This window comes from Porites lutea, chromosome 2 (genome assembly GCF_958299795.1).
Source record: "Porites lutea chromosome 2, jaPorLute2.1, whole genome shotgun sequence".
Taxonomy (NCBI): domain Eukaryota; kingdom Metazoa; phylum Cnidaria; class Anthozoa; order Scleractinia; family Poritidae; genus Porites; species Porites lutea.
The window spans coordinates 18476980-18496199 of NC_133202.1; the positions used below are offsets into that span (position 1 = coordinate 18476980).

The 19220-nt window shown below is 37.9% G+C and overlaps 2 protein-coding genes across 2 annotated transcripts in view; one reads left to right on the forward strand and one right to left on the reverse strand.

Moving 5' to 3' along the window:
* Positions 1-54: 54 nt before the first annotated feature.
* LOC140927933 (enoyl-CoA delta isomerase 2-like) lies at positions 55-14157 on the forward strand. The gene is made up of 8 exons (XM_073377640.1): positions 55-296; positions 1741-1839; positions 5071-5116; positions 5758-5921; positions 10198-10373; positions 13090-13300; positions 13488-13631; positions 13823-14157. The coding sequence occupies exons 1-8, from the start codon at positions 63-65 to the stop codon at positions 13976-13978; spliced, it is 1230 nt and encodes a 409-aa protein (XP_073233741.1). The 5' UTR covers positions 55-62; the 3' UTR covers positions 13979-14157.
* Positions 14158-17019: 2862 nt separating this feature from the next.
* The window catches only part of LOC140927949 (cysteine repeat modular protein A-like), a 40655-nt gene continuing 38454 nt past the window's right edge, over positions 17020-19220 (reverse strand). Inside the window, exon 10 of the mRNA XM_073377657.1 lies at positions 17020-17916. Coding sequence (XP_073233758.1) covers positions 17678-17916 — 239 coding nt within the window. The 3' untranslated portion in view covers positions 17020-17677. The remainder of the gene's footprint in view (positions 17917-19220) is intronic.

Here is a 19220-nt window from a genome sequence, read left to right on the forward strand (position 1 = left end):
TCACGCAATTGTACAGCGGATTCTCGCTCTCTCGCTTGCTTAGGTCATGTAACCTCTCACCAATGCTGATAGTGCTTTCGTGCAAAATGGCGCGATGTTTACGAGCCTTATGTAAACAAAAAGTTTTGTTTCGTCCGTCAGCGTTCCGTTTATCGGCAGCTCGACCAGTTCACACCGGAAATCCGATACTTGGGGATCTGTCTAATGATTTTCAGGCTGCTAGTGCAAGAGTAAAAACCTTAAAACAAGACCCGGGGAATGACAACAAGCTGAAGTTGTATGCCTTGTTCAAGCAGGTATTAAAGTATATTTAAGCAATAGACCACACTTTCTATGGGCTTACCGGCGTGATAACCCACGCGGGATGTTGGGAGAACACGAGAAAAGCTTGTAAATCACGAGCCGAAGGAGAGTGATTTAAGGCATTTCATTTTGACATAAAATAAAATAATCAAGAATGCTATAACTATCCGTTTTGTTGCTGGTTGGCACATGGTTAAGTTTTCCTAGAGACTTTCTACACCAGAAATGCACACAGTTGTTGTCTTTCTCGGTGATTTGGCATCGTCGTGAAATGTGAACTGCTTTCCAGCTTTGTACTTTATAACTTCTAAAGCTATGGCAGTCGCAAATTGTGACCCTCAGTAATAAAACGCTTTTAATAGTAAGAAGGGCCACGGTAAGTAACTTGTTCTGTTTTTTAGCCTTTCTAAAATCGTCATTTGCAGATCAATAGGGGGTTTTGTTTATGGCTCGTGGTCCGGATGCCTTTTTCTATGGGTTTACCGGTATAATAAACCATAGGTTTTTGACCAATCAGATCATGCATACTATCTCAGTTATTTTATAAATTAGTTTAGTATTGTTCGTTTCATTGATTTTTTTCTTCCATTTTGAATTTGAAGGTCAATTACTAAGGACGATTAAATTTTTACGTGATCGTGCAATGTTTGGTCTTTAGTCATCTTTGTGAACAGAAGCCTCCTCTACTGGCCCGGAATATTTGCAACAGTTAGTCACGTGATTAACTTTCTGTAAACATGAAAACAGTCTGTTTTTGGAAAATTTTTATCAGCACCAATTGAAAGAGCATTTTAAAGTAAATAATAAATTTTCAGCTTTACATCTCAAAAGTAGCGATTGCAACGGCCGCCAAAAATTAAACGGATTTGTTTGGGAAAAACAACTCTTGCCACCTAGTCACGGTTGAGTGGTTTTCCATACGAGTCCTTGTAAATTTTGAAATTTTTAAACTATCGTTAAGTTTTTCCCTCACGCATAAATTTTAAGGGTTCAAATTGGCTGTTATAAAGAAAAGAAAATTTGAGCTGCCTAATGCTTAAGGAAATAAAAAAATATTTCAAAATTTACAAGGGTTTGTATAGAAAACACCAGAAGCATATAACCAACCATGACTTGGTGGCGAGATGTGTTTTTCCCATACAAATCCTTCTATTTTTTGGCCACCATTGCAAACGCGTCTTTTGAGATATAAAGCTGAAAATTTGCGGGTTACCTAATTTTAATATGTAGCCATACTCACACTAATATTAATTTGCCAACCAAAAGCGCATTACTTCTTGTAACAAAAGATTCTTTTGTTTCACTTCAACTGATATTAGTTTGCCAACCAAAAGTGCAATAATTCTTGTAACAGAAGATTCTTTTGTTTAATTGTTCCATATTTGAATAACAAAAGCAATATTTGTAAACAGTGATGTCTCCTATTATTGTTATTAGGCTACTGTTGGACAGTGTAACGATCCCAAGCCAGGAGCATTTGATTTTGTTGGGAAAGCAAAGTGGACAGCCTGGAATGATCTTGGCCATTTGTCAAAGGTTGTTTATCTAATTCCTGACCTAATGCCAAAGGAAAAAAAAAATTTTTTTTGTTGCTACAAGCAGAATATGGATTTATGGTAGACTTTTTTATTTGTTTGGTTTTTACTTTATTAGTAGAGCAGATATGTGCTTGAATTGCTCACTTTCTGTTAAAAGCATGAAATTTGGCATGATGATAGTTTTCAAGGCCCTAAAAAAGATCGGATATGGTGCCATCGTCAAAAAGTCTGTTAAGTGTGAAAAATAAGAGTTTTAATATGACGGCCATTTTGAACCGGAAGTGAAATTAACATTTTCTTTAAAACGTCTGAATTTTAAAAAACTTGGATAAGAAAATGTCAGCAAATGCCTAAGGCAGCTGTTTTGTTATACAATGAGATATTATTTCAACGCAAATTGTCTATAGAGATGATATAAGTGGCCGCCAGCTAGACCGGAAGTAAAACTACCAGAGTCGGAACTTTTAAGGAATGAGCTTAAACTTCTATTGTGCCTGCTAATTTTCTTTACTTTAATATTTTGTTTAAATCTAATGTATACTCTCAATTTACTATTTTCATCATATATAATCCATTACTAAACTTGAGCCTACTTTGGCTATGATACAGACTGATATCGAAGAAGAACGGATGATATCTCGGTGACCTAATGACTTGATACTTCATGCAGACGAGTGCTTGTAATCGAAAAGGAGAGTTGGGGATTGCCTTTCACGATTGTCACTCTTCTGGGCATAGCCCTTCTTATGAATGTACTTGATTAGTTCCACCCTCAACTTTGTGATTTCTGACAGTGGTGTGCAGGAGAGTCGCCACTCTCCTCTTAGAGATATCCAGCCCCAATCTTGCAGACTAGGAAACTGAGATGCTTGGTACCAGTGCCTGCTGACTCAATATGTGGCCAGCATGGCTCACTGTTCCCTTGAAATGTTTAAGTAATGCAGGCCGGGTCAAAGAAACTACTTTTGGCTTCGTCAGTTGACGGTAAAGAACTACTTTTTCTATCGCATAGAAGAACGTGCAAGGGAAAACAACTCCGATTATTTCTGGAGGTTACCGGAAGTATTCACCTTGTCACATCCTGTGAATGCATGGAACAGAGGAAGTGCAAGTGCAGCCTTTTTAGTAAATACATTAGCAATGTCGTGGGCTGCAAGGTAGCGTAGATGTACATTAGTAACAAGATATTTGATAGGGAAGCTAACTTGGCTTCATGGTAGAGAAACTTCATGGGTAGTTAGAATGGAGAGTGGACTCAACGAAAATGTCTTGGACACAAACAACATAGAGACTTGAAAGAGGGGAATCTGCTTTGTGATATAGCATAACAATAAATGCTTTCTAGCGAATTGACTTCAAACGATGCAGGGAAAAGACTGGACATCTGGCCCTAGACGACATGCGTTGCTCAATGTGCAAGGAATCTAAAAAGCACCTGCTTGTTTCAATCTTTACAAAAGAACTAGCTTTTTCCAGTTTCTTAACGTAGTTCCTGATACACCTTTACCCCAGATCTTAGTTTTCAAGCTGTTCTCGGTGCGACATATTTGTCACATACTATATCCAAGAGAATACGTTTTACATACTCAGGGGATTAACTTAAGTAATGCACATTCGGAAAACGCTTTTTCCCCATTTTCTTGCATGTGGACTTTAACATGATAATCAGTGCTGCTCGGTCCATGATAATTAAATGACATTCTGAGGGTGGTTACATTGAAGATTAGAACTCTCACTTCTGTCGAGAGAGGCGCAGATTCTTGATAGTGAAATACAGCTGAATTAAACCGCCACCCAGTTAGCTCCAGGTGGATAAACACCGGTCTACTGAGCGGGAAGCCGCGGTTTCAAACCCCGGCCAAACCAATTGTCGCTCAGGATCTTTAAATAACTGACGAGAAGTGCTGCCTGGTGTCATCTGCAAACCGTTAGACTTCCTAGTCTTCTTGGAATTAAAAAAAACCTGTAGGCCCCGTCTCACGGTCCTTGTTCATATAAAATGCTGTGGGAAGATAAAGAACCTAAACACTGTTTGTAAAGAGTAGGCTGAGAAGGGGACCCATTTACCTTCCACACGGATTTCTCGGAAGCTTCTTGAAAATGGTAAACTTTGAAATGAGCAGACGTTATTTTGAAAGCAATTTCAATCCAATATGTACATGCAGAGAGTGTTATTTATACCCCTCAATAACGCAAAATGGTGGAGCTATTATACTTCAAATTACTTTGAAAGCCGCAAAGCATTCTGCATTCTTGTCGAATAGTGGATCAACTCTTTTAACCCTTACAAATTCTTCAAACTGGTCTCTATACATTTCCTTAAAAGTATAAGTTGAGAGAATCTGATAAAAGATCAAAGCATTTTCTCTTGGGTGATAATTTTATTAATTCTAAAAACCCTTTCTTGACCTTGTATGGATATCGTGAGTCAGAAGAAAATTGATGTTGGTCACTATTGGGACAAGTAAAAAGAAATTATCTGTTTTTTGCTAGTTTAATTTGTTCGTATGTTTGGCCTTTCCTATACTTAAAAATGTGAATCATTGTTTCACATTTTTCTTTAAATTCACTACTGAAATGAATTGCTTTGAGTGAGTTTCATTTTCCATTTTATCCCGCTTTTACCTCCGGTTCTTTCATTTAAACCGCTAATTTGTAACACGGTTGACTTTTTTATATAACATAAATATCCGGAAAAACATAGAACAAACAATTTTGTCGTCATTTTGACCTCAACATGCTAAATTTCGTGTACTTTCGGTAAGGTGATGTTTACTTCCGGTCAAAATGGCGGCCATTTTAGTAATACTCCAAAAACCGGTTTAACAGGAAAAATTTGCTATGGCATCATATCACATATTAATAGTCACAATTAGTTTATGTAATAAACAATTTCATCGTCATTTTGGCTTAAAAAAGTGCTTAATTTTGTGTACTTTTGGTTAGATGATATTTACTTCCGGTCAAAATGGCGGCCAGTTTAATTTTCACTCCAAAAACCAGTTTAACAGGAAAAATTTGCGATGGCACCATATCACATATTAATAGTCATAATTAGTTCTGTCATTCCTGAAAATTTGGTGCTTTTAACAAAAAGTGAACAATCCGGCCCCAAATCTGCACATATCCGCCCCACTATATTATATGACAACAAACCTGACAAGGATTGGGTTGCTCTACTGCTTCTCTGTTTATTATTTTAAAGTCTCACCTAGTTCTGTATTTACAGGATGATGCACAGCAAAGATACATAGATTATGTTAATGACTTGGCAGGTGGGTACCTGGAATTACTTTTTGAGAACATTGCAAGCTTTGTTAATGAACTGCTTGTGTCACCTTTTAGTGGAGCCCAGCATGCAAAGTGTGTGCAGCAGAGCACCATTCGTAATTAAATTTGGTTATCTATGCATCCAAGAAATTTTTTTGCTGCATCAAAATCATTTGACCATACATACATCTGCAGTTTGGGCATGTTTAATGTTACACTGCTCCCTTAACTTTTACCTTTTTCTTGTTATCCTCCCTGCTCCTTTAATTTGTTTTGGCACTCATGTTTTCTTGCTGGGTATTTACTAGGGTCCTTTTTTGCTGAAAATGTCTTTGAGAAAATTGTAAAATTTTTAGTATCATAGGACAAGATGGAAGGAGATGCGGGTGGGTAGTAGAACATGATAATTCTCATTTGAGTGTTTTGGTTCACTTTACACGTTTTACATGTTTTTTTTTGTATTTTTCTTCATACTGTGACTGAAAGATCTCTTCCCCCTGCCCAAGTAATGTGTCTATGACTGTTAAAACTGATGACATCACAGGTTGTAAAAGGGAGGTGGATGTGCACAGGCAGTTATGGGTGGTTCAGGTGTGAAAAGGTTAAATGAAGAAGTAAAATTAAATCTGTATTCAATTTTTCTCAGTACAATTTGGCACCACTGAGGAGGAATCAAAGGCGGCAGCTCCTGCAGATACTTCAGCAGCCAATACAGAAAATAAATACAAGGAACTGGTGGTGACACTAGAAAATGGGGTACAAACAATACGTATGAACAGACCAACAAAATACAATGCAATTACATTAGAGGTAAGGAAATAATATTTATAATTTTTGTCTTTGGTGCCTTACAGCGGACTGGACAATTATAACCATAGATTTGGAAGCCAAATCAAATCCAAGAATTTATTGTTTTAATTTTTTTTTATATTATTTTTTTCAAACTTTTATTAAAGTTAATACTCCACAGCATTACAATACTAACGTTACATGGCATTGCATAACATTGCATTACAATACGTTACAAATACATTACATTACACTATAAACTTTAACACTAAAGTAACTATAAAAAAAATACGTTCAGAAAACACATGTTACTTGGTCCAAAGGCAGAGGCCCCTTCTCATTAAATTTGTCCATTTTATTGTTTTAAATTATTCACTTAAAATATTTTCATTTTAAAGCCGTGCTTTCCCTGATCAATGTAAATCTCCTCTTTCCATAACGTTTAACAATAATAATAATAATACTTACATAGTGTCGATATCAATATTGCTATTTTCATCAGCGCTTAAAAATAAAAATATTTAAAAAATAAAAATAAAATAAAATAAAAAATATTTTAATAATAATAAGTGCATAAAGTATACATGCAAAAAGTGCATGAACCTACCAAAAAGAGTAAAACAATTATGTCAACACTAAAACTATAAAAATTACCTAGACTACTTAAATTGTAAAAAACTGCATAAAACCGACTAAAAACGAGATTAAAAAGCACATAAAATCACAAAAAAGCTTTCTGAAATAAAAATGTCTTGAGTGTCTTTTTAAAAGATTCTAATGAGCGGCTACTCCTAATTGAGTAGGGCAATGAATTCCATAGTTGAGGAGCAGCAGCAAAAGATCGATCTCCTAACATTGTTAAAGTCTTGAATTTCACAGGGTTTAGTAGCAGTCTATCACAATTGGAGCGTAACTTGTATTTACATGCTTCTTTAAGACTTATAAGTTCCTGGAGATAAAAAGGCGCTAAACCATTGATAGCCTTATACGTTAACAATAATTTATAATAATTTAACCAGTAGGCAGTGCAGATTATACAGCAATGGTCATACGTGGCAGTCTTCAGATTCCAGGAAAATTAACCTAGCGGCAGCATTTTGGACCCTCTGTAGCTTATTAAGCTGGTAAGCTGGCAGGCCATAGAGCAAGCTGTTACAATAGTCGACACGACTTGAGACAAATGCGTGAATGAACGTCTCAGTGGACCGCCTGCTCCTGGGCAGTGTCAGGATCTTAAGAGATACTTTGTCAAGCAAATATTCTTCAAATAGCAGTTTCGAGTTGCTGAGTGATACTTTTGCTATTCTTGCTATGTGTTTAGGCAGTAGTTTGGCTATTTCATGTTTGCAAAACATGTGAAATCTTCCACCAATTTCTTTAGTTCTTCCAAAACAACTGAGTCACCATGCCTGGCTCTCCCTTTTTCTTAAAAATGACACATTTTCATGATATCAGAAAATATAAAGTCTATACTAGGTCAACAGTAAATTTAAAACATTAAAAATTAAATACTTCATTATCCTCTCCCCTTATGGGCCTTTTCAGGGATAATGAAACAAATAATTCAAATTGAACATATTAATCCCAACTGATTGGGGTAGAAGCAGCTGCCTTTTTTTACCGGCATGGCCAAAGATTTGAACTACTGAGAACCAATCCAGCTATTGGTCAGGGTGAGACTTGAACTCAGGGCCTTTGGATTAAGCCCAGTGCTCTAACCATTCAGCCACGCTACTTCCTTCTAGTACTAGGTTATGAACAATCAGCCAGGGATTTAAGCCAATCAGAAACAGAGAATTATTTTGAATAAATTAGGATACTTATTAGTATTGGCATGGTTATATTTGTGTTGCTGTTCTTGAGTTAGTCAAATGCTGACCTTTATTATGAGCTCATTATATGTAGGTGGGTTCATACTAGTGAAGTAAGTAGACCTAAAGTATTGCAGGAGCTGAAGTACTCTGTGTTGAGAGCATGAATGCTTACTTATCATGATAAGCGTTCACATTACAGTTGGAGGTATGCTTGAAGCAATCAATGATGTCACTGAAGTTTATACGGAGCAAAATTGCGAACACATGTAATAATGTGAGTAGGATTTGAACTATTGCATGCTCAAAACGTAACTTCATCATGAGAACTCTTTCCTGCAATGACAGAGAGCTTTGCATTTTCAGTAATATGAAAGAGGAAGAATTTAAGGGGAAAAAGGAGAAACAGACAGTGTCGTTCATGATCAAGACCCAAATTAATCAAACGTGTAACGGAGACGGAGAGCTTAGGTTTGGCCACGTCCACTAAACTGGTTTAGAATCTTATATGCAAGTCCATTACAAGATATTTTTCACAAGGAACATTTCACAACTTCTGGGTCTGCTTCACAAAGCTCATGAAGTGCTCACTCACATTTTAGAAAAAAAGAAATGGATTCATTTTCGTCGGCCAGGGCTGATTACCCGTTTTCGTGATTAAAGTAAGCAAGCGGGCAATCAGCAACCAAGTTTTTTGTGTTAGCGTGCTATTGTGTTCTGATTCCCCTGCCCTAAAACGTGTTTGGTTGACTTTTTTTCTGGAATGTGCTTAGATAGTACGTAAGTAAGCTACAATCCTGGACAAAACTACTTGAGCCGTGATGTTATTGGCTATGAAGACTCGTAGCAAAACTAACTACGAGAGAGAGACTGGAGAATTGACAATTTGACTAACAATAGACGACTGTTTAACTGTGAAAATAGACGGATCGAAACGCACCAATTACTGATTACGAATCTTCATAGCCAATAACATCACGGCTTAACTAACAGACGACCAATAACATCGCGACGTAATTGACCAATCAGATCAATAACCAGAGTATAATACCATCAACTGACGTGATACAACTCACTTCGACTGTGAAGATGACTACCGTACAGGTTGTCGAAAGGTCAGTAACTGTCAACAACAACAGTCCTTTTCAGGACTACGTTCACCCGGAAGATTAAACTCAACCTACTTTTGAAATGATGTTACGATTAACAAAGCATTGAAATTCGTTTTTAATAGTAAATGACCCTCCCATTCTTATGAAAGGTCCTTGTTAATCGTTGTTAACCGTTGCTAATCTTGGTAGCACGTTAAAAATGTGCTGTTAATCGTTCCGAATCTTAGATATTGTGGAAAGAAAGAGATTAGAAGACAACTGTGGCAATTTTTACTATCTCTTGCTTTACAAATGATGAATTTATCTCATAATTCCTTCCAGTCATATGTAGTTATAACTAGCTCGAGGGCAAAACGTGCACTCTTACAGGTCACACGATAGTACATCGTGTCACGTTACCTCACGTGACATTTGTAGATTTCATAGTGTGATATGTTGCATTGGACATCGCTATAATGTCAAGTAAGCTTTCAAATTTGGAAAGTAAAAATACAAGTTTTGTTAATATTTAATCCTCTCTCCATTTGATGCTGTTATTAACGGCAAGCGCTTGTTGATTGACTTTGATTGTTGTATCTGTTTCGGCGAGGGGAAAATTGTTCAAAGTATGGGTCACGCGCTCTGAAAATTCAGCAGAAGTTTAGTGTGTTATCTATTGGTGGAATCGTAGTAGGTGAAATTCCCGTTTTATGGCTAATCTCCTTGACGGAGACGTCCTTCTCGTCCGCCAAAAACGTAATGTATGCCTGCTCCTCTGCACTCAAAGCGCGCGTAAAAACCCTGCATGGAAAATGAAATTCACAAACTTTCACGATTGGCTACTTGAATCAAGTAAGACATACAAATTGATTTTCTTGTCATCAACTCTTCTGTTGTCACTTATTTTCCATTAATTATCTACTTTTCTGTGAAATGTTCTAAATATATAAAAAAAACAGGTTTGTGTGCCTGCGTTAAATGCTCAAAATCGACTTTTCCGGTCAGTTACAATTCTGGACAAAACTACTTGAGAAAATGTTTCCAGGGGGAGTGGGGGAAGGGAAGAATCGGTCGGCTACGAAGTTTAGGAAAAATGCCTGCCAAGTATGCAATTTTGCTCAACAGTTTTGTCCATGATTGTAGTAAGCATTGTTGGAACGAGACTTGAGAGTGTACTTCGGTTTCTTTAAAGGCAACGGGTTACCATCGCCTCAAAGTAGGCTACTTAAGGTAAATTTAACCCCATTCACATCTAAAGTAAGATTCAAGTATACTTGAGGTCTACTTACTTCGTTAGTGTGAACGTAACTTATAATTGAGCTTGCGTGCGCATTAATCTTTTGAATGAGTAATAGCCTGACCAGGTTACATTTAACTTTGTTGAATACTTTTTAGATGTACCAGGAGCTAATGACAGCACTAGAAGAAGCTGGCAAAAATGATGCTTGTGTTGTTGCAATGATAACAGGTACAGGGGATTATTACTGTAGTGGGAATGATCTGAGCAATTTCACAAGGATTCCACCTGAAGGTCCTCAGAAGATGGCTAGTGATGCCAAAGAAATCTTAAAGTAAGTACTCTTTAGAACGTATATCCCCTTTCTGCTGTTACAATGTCGTGGTGGGGGAGCTTGCTTGCCTTAATGACCCTGTAATCCATACCAGTGAGGGCTTAAGATCCTGGCAGTTCACAGGGGAGAGGATAGTCTAACAGTAGCACCTGGTCCTCCGGGTTGGGGGTTGGGGGTGGGGTTTACTTACCCTGGAAAACAAGAGCTTGTGACCGAAACTGCTACATTACTATCCACAACCCTTGTTCCAATAGAAACTCTAACTAAATCAGTGGCGCCATGACCACTTGGACCCCAAACTACCATCCACATTGGAGTATAAAATGGATGTACCATGTTCGAATCCGCCAAAACACAGCAAGTCATCAAGGAAGAGAACTCCAACTTGAACTTCCTCTGTGTGAGTGGGCGAAGATGGACTGGATCTGGATGAAACTACAAGTAATACCTGCCAACTAGCAGTAGCGCAAAGTATTTGACATCAACAAGCGTTGTGCACCTAAGGTTAAAAAGCAGTACATGTACACTATTAAGCTTAGAAATTGCTTTAGTGCACTTGAAAATGATAATGGAGATGATCAGGACACTGTTGAAACAACAACTAACAACCCTGGAGTAGCATCATAAGAGTTTATAAAGAAACTGCAGAGTGTCTTAGGCTTTAGAAAGAAGAAAGATGAGCCATGGATAACACCTGAGACGTGGAGGAAACTCCACGAGAGGTGGAAAGGCAAAGGCAGCCTGCTAAGTGCAAAATTGTTTTTACATGCAGCTAGTGGAGCAGAGAAGGCTGCAACTAAGGGAGACCTCAACATTGTGTACAAGATCACTAAGCAGTTAATTGGAGGACAGAGTAACACCTCACCAAGCCTGTCAAAGATAAAGAAGGGAAAGTTCTAACTAAACGAGAACAGTGTTCAGGATGGGTTTGGCATTTCAAGGGAGTGCTTAACCGGCTAGAGCCTAATGAGCCTTCCGTACTAGACCCTTTAGATGATCTCAACATTAACACCGACCCACCCCTTAAGGCTGAAGGGGAGACTGCAACAAAGGCAGTGAAGAATGGAAAAGCTTCAGGAATTGATTCGCTTCATGCAGAATTCATTACTTAAGGTAGATACCACCTGCTTACTGCTTTCTTTGCTATGATCTAGGATCATAAAGTCGTTCCTTAAGACTGGAGCATTGGCCTTATATACAGGATTCCGAAGAGAGTGGACCTCAACAATTGTGACAACTGGCGAAACATAACACTTCTGTCCATTCCCAGAAAGGTCTTCAACAGGTTATTCCTCAAAAGGATTGATGGTGCAATAGATCTAAAGTTGAGGCAGGAACAGTCTGGATTTCAGAAAGGTGGAGGCTGCAAAGATAGAGTTTTTGCTCTCCTGAACATCAGTGAGCAGTGCATTGAGTGGAACGTTCCCTTGTTTTTCAACTTGACTTTCAAGCATTCAACAGTTACAAGAGTCTTTAGAAGAACCTTTATGGGGCATACTGAATACCACCCAAGATTGTTATCATCACCAGGAAATTTTGTGAACACTTCCAATGTATTGTCATCTTCCAGAATACTTGGACAAAGCCTCCCCGTCAAGTCTGGCGTACGATAGGGCTGAATTCCCTCTCCAGTCTTGTTTCTAGTAGCCATCAACTGAGCGATGCATGAAACAACCTCAGACCGTCCCCATGGAATCTAGTGGACTCTGTTCTCACATTTGGAAGACCTTGACTTTTCTGACGATCTAAGAGTGATGTCGGCCACTCTTAGCCGAATTTAAAGTAATTCTGCAAAGCAAACCTTTCTGCACACCAACTTGAGAAAGACCCAGGTGATGTACTTCAATGCCCCCCACAGCACCCGCAATCACCGTCAGTGGAGGGGAACTGGAGTGCACTGACGATTTTACATATCTTGGAAGTCTTCTAAGTAGTAACAATGGTGCCCATAAGGCCCACCTGAACAAAGCTAGAAGTGCACCCATCGACACTTTTTGTGAATTAGGGGGAAACAAAACGGGAATTTAATGGGATGAAGAGCTCTTGAAACCACCACCATAAAAACTGCTCTTACGCTGATGAAACAACACCGACACAACTGCTACAAACTGCTGGAGAACTTGAAAAACAACCGAAGGTGCAATGCTCCACATAAGCGTATGCTAATGAGTTTGGCCACTGACCTAAAGAAGCTGCTGAGCTTTTGGTGGTTAATTTTGGTAAATTGCCATTTAAATTTATGTTCTTAACCATTTAGTGAAACCATGACTGTTTGTATCCAACATCGACATAGTACATAAAATTCTGTTTACTCTATCTTTTATAAATTCTGGCCTCTGACTAAAAAGTCAGTTATTTTGTTATGGAAAGATTTTTACACTTTATTGTATTAAGACATAATAATGTTGTAATTGTGGATCTTACGGCCTCTTTTCAAATTACAGTATTATTTCTCTCTTTCTCAGGGTTAAAAGTTTTTTAGTACCGTTTTCGACCGTACATATCATTATGAACTAAATTATCCGTAAATTCAATAATTGAACTTGGGTGCATTTCTCGCCTCTATGTGATAATCATCCTATAAATCGGTCAAAAAAGCATTCATCAAGCCAGGTTTTTTAAAGATTCTTTTGCGACTCCTTACGCAACTGCAGGGATAAAATCCATATTAATCGGCCCTTTTTTCCGTCGATCTTATACCTTAAGTTTTTTGCAGGAAATTTGTAGCGCACTTCATAGATTTTCCTAAGCCGCTGATCGCAGCAGTGAATGGGCCAGCTGTAGGAATATCAGTGACTGTCTTGGGCTTGTTCGACATGGTGTATGCCTCTGATAAAGCTACATTCCACACACCATTTATGGAGCTGGGGCAGAGCCCTGAAGGATGTTCCTCCTTTCTTTTCCCTAGGATAATGGGAGTTGCTAAGGTACTGCTTCTGTTGTGTATTTTGAATGGCGAATGAAGGGCGTGGTATTAGCTGATTCTGTGAAATCTGCTCTAACATCATTTTTTTGCCGTTTAACTCTCGTGTGTGTATGACTAAGTGTTCAATCTTATTTGTAGTTTTTTATGATCTATTTATCATGCTTTTTTTTCACAAAAACTGTTTTTAGGCCAATGAAATGCTTCTTGCAGGACGCAAACTAACAGCTACTGAGGCATTCAACTGTGGTCTAATAACCGATGTATTTCCTCATGATAAGTTCGCTGACGAAGTACAAAATAAGGTTCAAACAATGGCAAAACTTCCTCCAAAGGTAAACATCTTGATGTGTTAGAGGAAAGCCTCGGACTCGACGGTGGGCCAAAGTTACTTACCCTGTCAATAGAGGATTTAAAACAGAGTCCTGGCTACAAATCCTGGTCTCACATGAGGCTTGACCTGGTAGACAGCTTTGTATTTAAAATTAAATACCAAATGTAACAATCATTTCTTTTGCCTTGTTAGTCTCTGCAGTTGTCCAAACAGTTAATCCGCGACTCATCCCGTGAACTTTTGCATGCGGCAAATGAACAGGAAGCTGCCTTGCTGGAAGAACGATGGCTTTCAGAAGAATGCATGCAGGCGATTATGACCTTTATGGCCAGAAAATCCAAGTTATGATTTGCGTTACCCTTGGATACACTTCGGTGCGCTTTGTATATCGAGCTGTATAACGGGGATTTTAGTATAATGCATTTCATGATTTTAGCGGTGGAATAACCGGTCTAAACAAAAATATGTTAAACTGGCACCGGTAAAATCGGTTGAAACAAATAAAACGTTCCCTGGGCTTTAGAGTGTATTCTCTGCTTTTGGTGTTTCTTGTGCTAAGTAGTCAGGGGTGCCCATAGAACACTGTATTCTGATAGAGTCATGTCGCCGGTACGTTTAGCTTCCCTTCGTAACCTTTGTTTTCCCGCTTTCTGCTGTTTGTTCGAGTCTGATTCTGTTCCGGTGAGACGCGGGAGCATTCCCTAAACAGCGGTGGTAATAGAGCTCACTAGATGGATACTGTCAGTCAACTCTCTCTGAGACGGACATCTTTGGGACAGGCATTATATGTTCATCTTAAAGAGATGTCCGTCTAAGGGGGTAAAGCAAAGCAGGGACCAACTTTAGGTGTTAGTTTTACAGGGGTGTCCGCTAAGAGAGAGCCGACTGTACTTTATTACCCTTTTACCTAAAAGTACCTTCCAAAACTTGGTGGGCCGGTTGTTAAAACAGAGTTCAGGCAGTGTTGAAAAAAAAACGTGTTCCAAGGTCAAGTTGACAAACTTCATTGTCTGAGCGTTGTGTATTGTTGACTGTACCAATAAGACATATCTCGCGCTAGGAAAACATGTGTTTACTTGAAGCAACACAGGAAAAGATCTGCTGGGCCGGGTTTTTCAAAGCTGGGTTAAGATAACCCAGGGTTAGTGCGAAATTTGAATTCAGATTTGAAAGCTTAAAAGTAAATTCAGTTTAATTCTTTTTGTTGACAGGTTAATGATTGGGCACTCTTAAGAATAACAGAGAAAATTATCCTAGTAAATGCTTTTGAAGAAAGGAAAAGAAAGCCGGGTTAAATTTAACCCTGGGTTAAGCGCTAATCGGCTTTCACACAACTAGGCCCAGGTGGCAGCCCGGCCCAGGTCAGTAGAGGTCCCTTAAGGTGTTTCGATACAGTTTTTCAGAGGCCATACCGATATTTTTCAATCGCCTTAAAAGTAGTTTTTACCTTGTCCGATCGCTATAAAATTTTCACCAGTTATTGGCTATGGATTGAAATTTGTGAAAATGTAGTTTTAAGTAAAATCGATATTACTATGACAACAATAAACAAAAAACTTTGAAATTGATAAAAGCCGAATTTTGTGTGATCTAGACCTGCTGCCGAAAGTCCAACACTAGGAACTTAAAGTTTGGTGTTTAGCAAACAATCTCCGTAAGAAGTAAAAAATTCTGTATGTTTGAATTCGAATAAAACGAAAATATATTTCAAACCTTAAATTTTCAATAGCCGTGATAGGTTATGTAATAAAAACGTTATAAATGACTCAAATTATTCTTACGTAGCGTAAGAATGATACTTAATATCATGTTTTGATACTAGGAAATTTTGGTGTACTTTCGTTCATGCGATCTTGAAAACTAACCCATTTTCTCACCATCTGTATAAGTGCAACTTCATTCAGAATTTGGACTTTTAGCGCTTTCTTGTATATCTCCGAAACTACTCAAACGAATTTTTTTCAAATCTCTTCACATAATCTTCATAATGTGTATAAAGATGTCCGAAACTTTCATTAAGATTGATTCACTGCAACACCTTGAAATTTCAAGACAAACCTGTCCTACCAACCGGTCAAAAATCTGCGTTACAACATTCACTGTTTTGACATTATGCTAATTTTTCCAGAATAATGCGCACTATACATACCTCCATGACTAGTACATTTTAGTTTGAACTTTATCGCATCTTTTGAATGTAAAACATTGGCAATACTCACACTGAAATGTACTAGTCATGGATATATGTATTGTCCGCATTAATTTGGAAAAATTACCATAACGTCAAAACAGTGAATGTTGTAGCGCAGATTTTTGACCGGTTCGTCGGATAGGTTTGTCTTGAAATTTGAAGGTGTTGCAGTGAATCAATCTTAATGAAAGTTTCGAACATTTTTATATACATTATGAAGATTATGTGAAGAGATTTTGAAAAAATTCGTTCGAGTCGTTTCGGAGATATACAAGAAAGCGCTAAAAGTCCAAATTCTGAATGAAGTTGCACTTATACAGGTGGTGAGAAAACAGGTTAGATTTCAATATCGCGCGAACGAAAGTACACCAAAATTTCCTAGCATCAAAATATGATATTAAGCATCATTCTGACGCTACGTAAGAATAATTTGAGTCATTTATAACGTTTTTATTACATAACCTATCACGGCTATTGAAAATTTAAGGTTTGAAATATATTTTCGTTTTATTCGAATTCAAACATACGGAATTTTTTACTTCTTACGGAGATTGTTTGCTAAACACCAAACTTTAAGTTCCTAGTGTTGGATTTTCAGTAGCAGGTCTAGATCACACAAAATTCGGCTTTTATCAATTTCAAAGTTTTTTGTTTATTGTTGTCATAGTAATATCGATTTTACTTAAAACTACATTTTCACAAATTTCAATCCATAGCCAATTACTGGTGAAAATTTTATAGCGATCGGACAAGGAAAAAACTACTTTTAAGGCGATTGAAAAATATCGGTATGGCCTTTGAAAAACTGTATCGAAACACCTTAACCGCGTTTTAAGTTTGGAAGAGTTTCCAGAAAAAAAACCGTAACGGATATAGACAACGATTGAGGGGCCAAACGACGATTTGAATTTTAACGCCCATCACCTCCCGAAAGCAAGTATTCCTGAGTACATTTTGTAGAATAGTACGTACCACACAATGCTTCTGTTTTTGCAGATTTGTAGACAAATGCTGTAATGTCAACGAAGATGAGATGAATAACATGCGGGGCCATCTCATTACGATGGGATTATAAAAGGTCCTGTCATGTTTCGGCAGTTTGGCACGTTGAAGAATTTTTTGATGGACGATGTCATGGTTTGTTGACTGAAATAAGAAAGGCGTTTAGTACTTGAACGGACAAAAAATCACTGAGCTGCAACACAATTATGCAAGTTTTATTTTCTGCTACATTCCTTATACAAGGTTCTCATGGCCTTAATAGTACATATTAGCGAGGGTAACGGGAAATTAAACTGGCCCTTTTAGCGAAGAATACAAAATACATCATTGGGATGTTTTCTTTTCTACTTTTCTATATCGACGATAAATTCGATATGTTTATGTGAATTTTTTTAACTCTGTTATCTCAAGGGATGTTACCAAAACGCGAAGCGGGAAAAGGGTAAGAAGCAAGTGGGAACGGGAAAATGACAAATGAAAACAAAAGTTAACTAAGTCTTAGTCTCACCAGTAACTTCATTACCAGTTCTCTTTTTTTCCGATTCCCCTTTTTAGTAACTTTCTTATCTCCTCCTCCTTCTCTACAATTCATGTATTTTCCCTCCTCCGCCTAAAGCAACGCCACATCCACATTCACTATCATTTCTTCAAATGAAATGTTTCTCTCCATCTCCTCGTTTTTATTGCTTTCTGTCCTCCTCTAGTCTCAGTTCTATAGGTTTCCCTCCTATTTCTACAACAACTATTATTCTTTTACTTTTAACTGCAATTTACTGGCCGGACATCCTCCCGAAGGAGGGTAAATCGGTGCCTACTATACTACTTGTATTCTTCTGTTTTAAATATGAGCATCTTTACTTGCTGTCTGTGAGCGTCTTGTCAATCACGGTGTCATCAGCTTGGCACAGGCAGACTTTGTTCTCCTCTTCGTTAATACCAGGTTTGTCGAGCTGCGATTCATTCGACATTGCCTGCAAACTGACATCGTTATCACCAGCTTGAGTTTCCTGTGTGATGTTCAAGCAGCCGAGATTAAAACGGTGATTTCTGCGGCAATCCATTATGAACTGTATGAAAACGATAAGATACCGAGCTGAAAAAAAGAGAGGGATATAAGAAAATTGTTTTACTAAATTTTAGGTCAAAACTACTTTACGTACTTAAGTCTTTATTTTATTCTATTTGCAACAAAAAAGATTGCTGGTAGATTGTTCAAATGACGTTAACGTTGAGTAAATTACCCTGTTAATAAAAGCGCTTACGTCGAACACTGCAAATTTTTAAGAAAGTTTCTGGTGAAGTTCATGCAGCTGTTTGAACATCGCTGCGGCTTGTCACTGTGTGCTCGAAAATGTTGAAACTCTTATCTCCAGAGGACGCCACTAGTTTTACAATGAGGGGCAATCGGAACATGAATTCTTGGAAATGTCCTTACGTGTTTAAGTAGTGTTTAATAAACGAGCGGGGGTGTTTTATCGGGGTATAAAGCCACGAGGCGAGGCCGACTGGCTTTATACCCCGATAAAACCCGACCCGCGAGTTTATTGAACGGCTTCAAAAACATTCCTGGAAAAGCGTGTCTCAATGGAGTTGATAACAATGACGCTAGCATATTAGCATATTAGAAAATTAGCATACGAAAAAAAACATTACGTATGAAATTATTATGTAAGAATATCAAATCTCACAGGTATTTAGAAATTTTCTAGTCTACGAACGACACTAACCGAAGAGGACATAGCGTCTTGTTCCAGAGCTTTTCGGAAGCCTAAAGGCCGAGGACGAGAGGAAGTTAATTGAAAATGGTACCCCAAAGTCAACTATTCCACTGAAAAAGTATTCTTTGAAAAAATTTTTCTGGAATGGCCGAATGGTAGGTAAACAAAAATCCAGTACTCGAGGCTTGCGTAGTACTCGAGCGTTGTGTAGTACTCGAGCCTGGCAAGTCTTGAGTGTAACGCTTGGACACTGCTATAGCCAATATTACCGCTGTGTCATTGAACTTTTGACTCATTAAACTGGTGAAAGAACAAAGTTTAATTTTTTGCAATAATAAATTTACTGCGTGTGTTATTTTGAAAGAACATTAGATATTCACCCACCATTTGTTGTGTCAGTTGCTGTGCTGATGATTAATATTCATAGGTGACGTCCAATGAAATAAAATGTCATCTTTATTAGTATTTTTTATATAAAGAATACTAATGAGGATGAAATTTTTAAAGAAAGAATATCAATGAATCAAAATACAATCAGCCTCGCACTCCCCTGAGACTGAAATCAAATGCCGCCCCCAGGCTTTTTGGTTTGACAGTGTTTTACCGGGGTTTAAAACACGAGCACGTGACGGATTTTAGCGGACGTGATAGGTTGTTAAGGCAATGAATTATTAATGAG